This window comes from Numenius arquata, chromosome W, assembly GCF_964106895.1.
Source record: "Numenius arquata chromosome W, bNumArq3.hap1.1, whole genome shotgun sequence".
In the NCBI taxonomy this organism is placed as follows: domain Eukaryota; kingdom Metazoa; phylum Chordata; class Aves; order Charadriiformes; family Scolopacidae; genus Numenius; species Numenius arquata.
The window spans coordinates 25,279,231-25,282,058 of NC_133615.1; the positions used below are offsets into that span (position 1 = coordinate 25,279,231).

The 2,828-nt window shown below is 43.9% G+C and overlaps 1 protein-coding gene across 1 annotated transcript; it reads left to right on the forward strand.

Annotated features, from left to right (window-relative positions):
• Positions 1-1,843: 1,843 nt before the first annotated feature.
• On the forward strand, positions 1,844-2,608 carry LOC141476804 (endogenous retroviral envelope protein HEMO-like). The gene has a single exon (XM_074165604.1). It carries the CDS (start codon positions 1,844-1,846, stop codon positions 2,606-2,608), a length of 765 nt encoding a protein of 254 aa, XP_074021705.1.
• The last annotated feature ends 220 nt before the right edge of the window (positions 2,609-2,828 follow it).

Here is a 2,828-nt window from a genome sequence, read left to right on the forward strand (position 1 = left end):
AAACGTTCTGCTACCCCTAATGGGTCCTCTAACAAGTGTCCCATTTCTTTCTTAAATTCCCTCACATCCCCGGAGCTGAGGGGTACAGATACAAATCCAACTCCGGGTTGTGGTCCCCCCATAGCAGTCTCCCTTAAGGGATACAATAAATTTTCCTCCCTTCTTTCTCTGATTTGACTTCTAGTTATTCTTCGATTAGAAGGAGGAGTCTCTTCCTCAGGTTCTGTAGGTGCTGTTGGAGGGAGATCTTGCTCAGGACCTTGTGGTGGTGGAGGAGGGGGGACATAGGGTGGGGGGGACACTGGAGGTTCGTCTATGTCCCACCTTTTCTTTTTATCATTTTTCTTTTCCTTTAATGGAAACAAATTAGCGGCCTGAGCCATGCTCAGGATCCATAAAAAGGCATATTCACTCTCCTCCTTATTAAATGGTCGTTTGTTGTTAACGTATATGTTTAATTGTTGGCATATCCAATCCTCTAAGGATCCATGAATTGGCCAATATAAATCTTTTCTTATCTGTTTTCCTCCCCATATTTCCATACAATAATAGACCAATTTCTCCTTGGATTTCCCTTTTAGGGAAGGGGAACTATCCCAATATCGAATCATTAGGCCTAATGGGCTATCTTGGGGTATATCAGGGAGCCCACCCCCACCCCGTATCTTCTGTATGGAACCAGAAGCCTTACTTTTCTTCTGTCCCATCTTCCGGGAGTGCCTTCTCTCACTCAAGTTTCACTCGCTTCCCTCCGTTCGTGGCCCACGCCCTCGCGGACAATGGGAACCGCACTATTAGGAGGTCCACACTCACTTCGTCCGGTGGGCTACTAAGCCCAGTGGACGTCTCAGTCACTCGCACCCCGGGTACCCAATCCCCGACCGAACGGAACCGCAATATACTTACTCACTCCCGAGTCTTCGTCCGGCTCTTTGTGCACAAAAATTACGGGGAACTGCAGTTTCTCCTTTCTCTTTCTTTTTGCTTTCCTATCTCAGTTCGGAAAATCCAGGTGAGCTAAGTCAGAATCTCCTCCAGGACCATCCGAAGATGGGGGCGCCCTCCCAGAGTTGAATTCTGAGTTGGCTGTCTGCATCTGAGTCACGGCACCAAATTTGTTATAGTTGAATTTTAAGACAAATCGAGTCCAAAATAGATTTATTAAATATTTATTAAGGTAGGAAAGCAAAAGCAGCGCTGGGCGGCCGGGGAGTCGCAGCTCCACCAAAGACTCGCAAATTCAGGCAAGCTAAACAACTCCTTTTATCTTCACAGAGGTCGATTGCAACATCTTCGGTACGCCCCTCAGCTTCTTCCAAGGGGCTTCTTGCTTGGGGCAATTTCGATAAGATATCGTCACAGAATCAGCTTATACAATCTATTCTTTTCAGGGTTGATTGGTACAATGGCACATGTTAGCAAGACATTAACGGTTTAACATTCATTCAAGGTAACACATTCTGATGACATTGTGGTTAAGCCTTTCTTGTCAAACAGGGTGTTCCCATGTTTGGTGTTGCCAGATAACATTGTGGACGTGTATCTTCTGGTTAAATAGGAAGTTCTCAAGACTGCTACAATGGGTTCGTTCCTCTTGCTTAACCTGTTTGATCAGCAAATTACCCTTAGTTACTTATTACACACATGTGGGAATAATAGTGTCCACCCACTCAAATTCAATCTGCAGATACTGGAAAAGCCAATATTCATAAAGAGACATAATAATGCTGCCCCAAAGGTTGGAGTTTTTAATCTCAATTTAACAGCAGATCTTAATGGGACTATATGTGAAAGAGGGAAGGCTATCAATGACAGCCGTGGCGGGTGTCCGCAAGCAATAACGATGGGATTATGGCTCAATTATTCCTATAGCTGTATTCCCGACGGACTCTGGTGGCTATGTGGAGATGGGCATGCTAGGAAATCCTTACCTAACTACTGGGATGGGGTCTGCACGCTGGTGTACGTGGTTCCCCAAAATAAAGTATATAATCACTCGCACCCTCCTCCAGGGATTATGCGGGCACACTGGCGGAAAGTACGCGGGATCCCGAATAATCCCCTCGCAGAGAGGCCATCAGCTTTCCATAGTTTTGTGAGATGGCTTTTTCCCCAGTTAGGAGTAAGTGAATTAGAAAAGGCTATAGTGAACATCTCAGCCACCATGGAGAAAATTGAGAATCTTACTGTGGATGCTATCCAGGGACTACAAACTGAAGTATCTTCCCTTGGTAAGGTAGTTTTGCAAAATCGTATGGCCCTAGATTTGATTATGGCAAAGGAGGGAGGAGTTTGCTTAATAATAAACCAGAGTTGCTGCTCATATATAAATCAAGAGAAGAGAGTTGAAACGGACATTGCTCGAATTTGGCAACAGTCAAGGGTACTACACCAGGTATCTCAAGATGATGCTTTACTTGGTTTTTCTGATCTTTGGAAAAAATTAACCTCGTGGCTGCCTGACTCTGCTTGGTTGAAGCAGTTGTTTGTATTATTAATTACAATGATAGTCTTAGGGATTGTGATTTGCACTTTACTTAGATGCTTTATGTGCTGTGCAAAAGGAACCACAAGTGATTACGAACTTTGGAAGAAGCATCAGCTTTGACAAAAAGTTGAGTCAGGAAAATATTTTAAGAAATGCTTAGAGAAAGAAAACATGCTGTAGGAATAAGTAAAAGAATTTACTAATCTCTTAGAAAAGGGGGGATTGATAAGGGGAAATAACACTCAAGGGTTAATAGCAGGGCCATTGCTTGGCTTAAACTGTGTATCTATAGCCTAAAGCCATTGCCAAGGTGTTTAGGCAAAGAAAGGCTGTGTTGAAA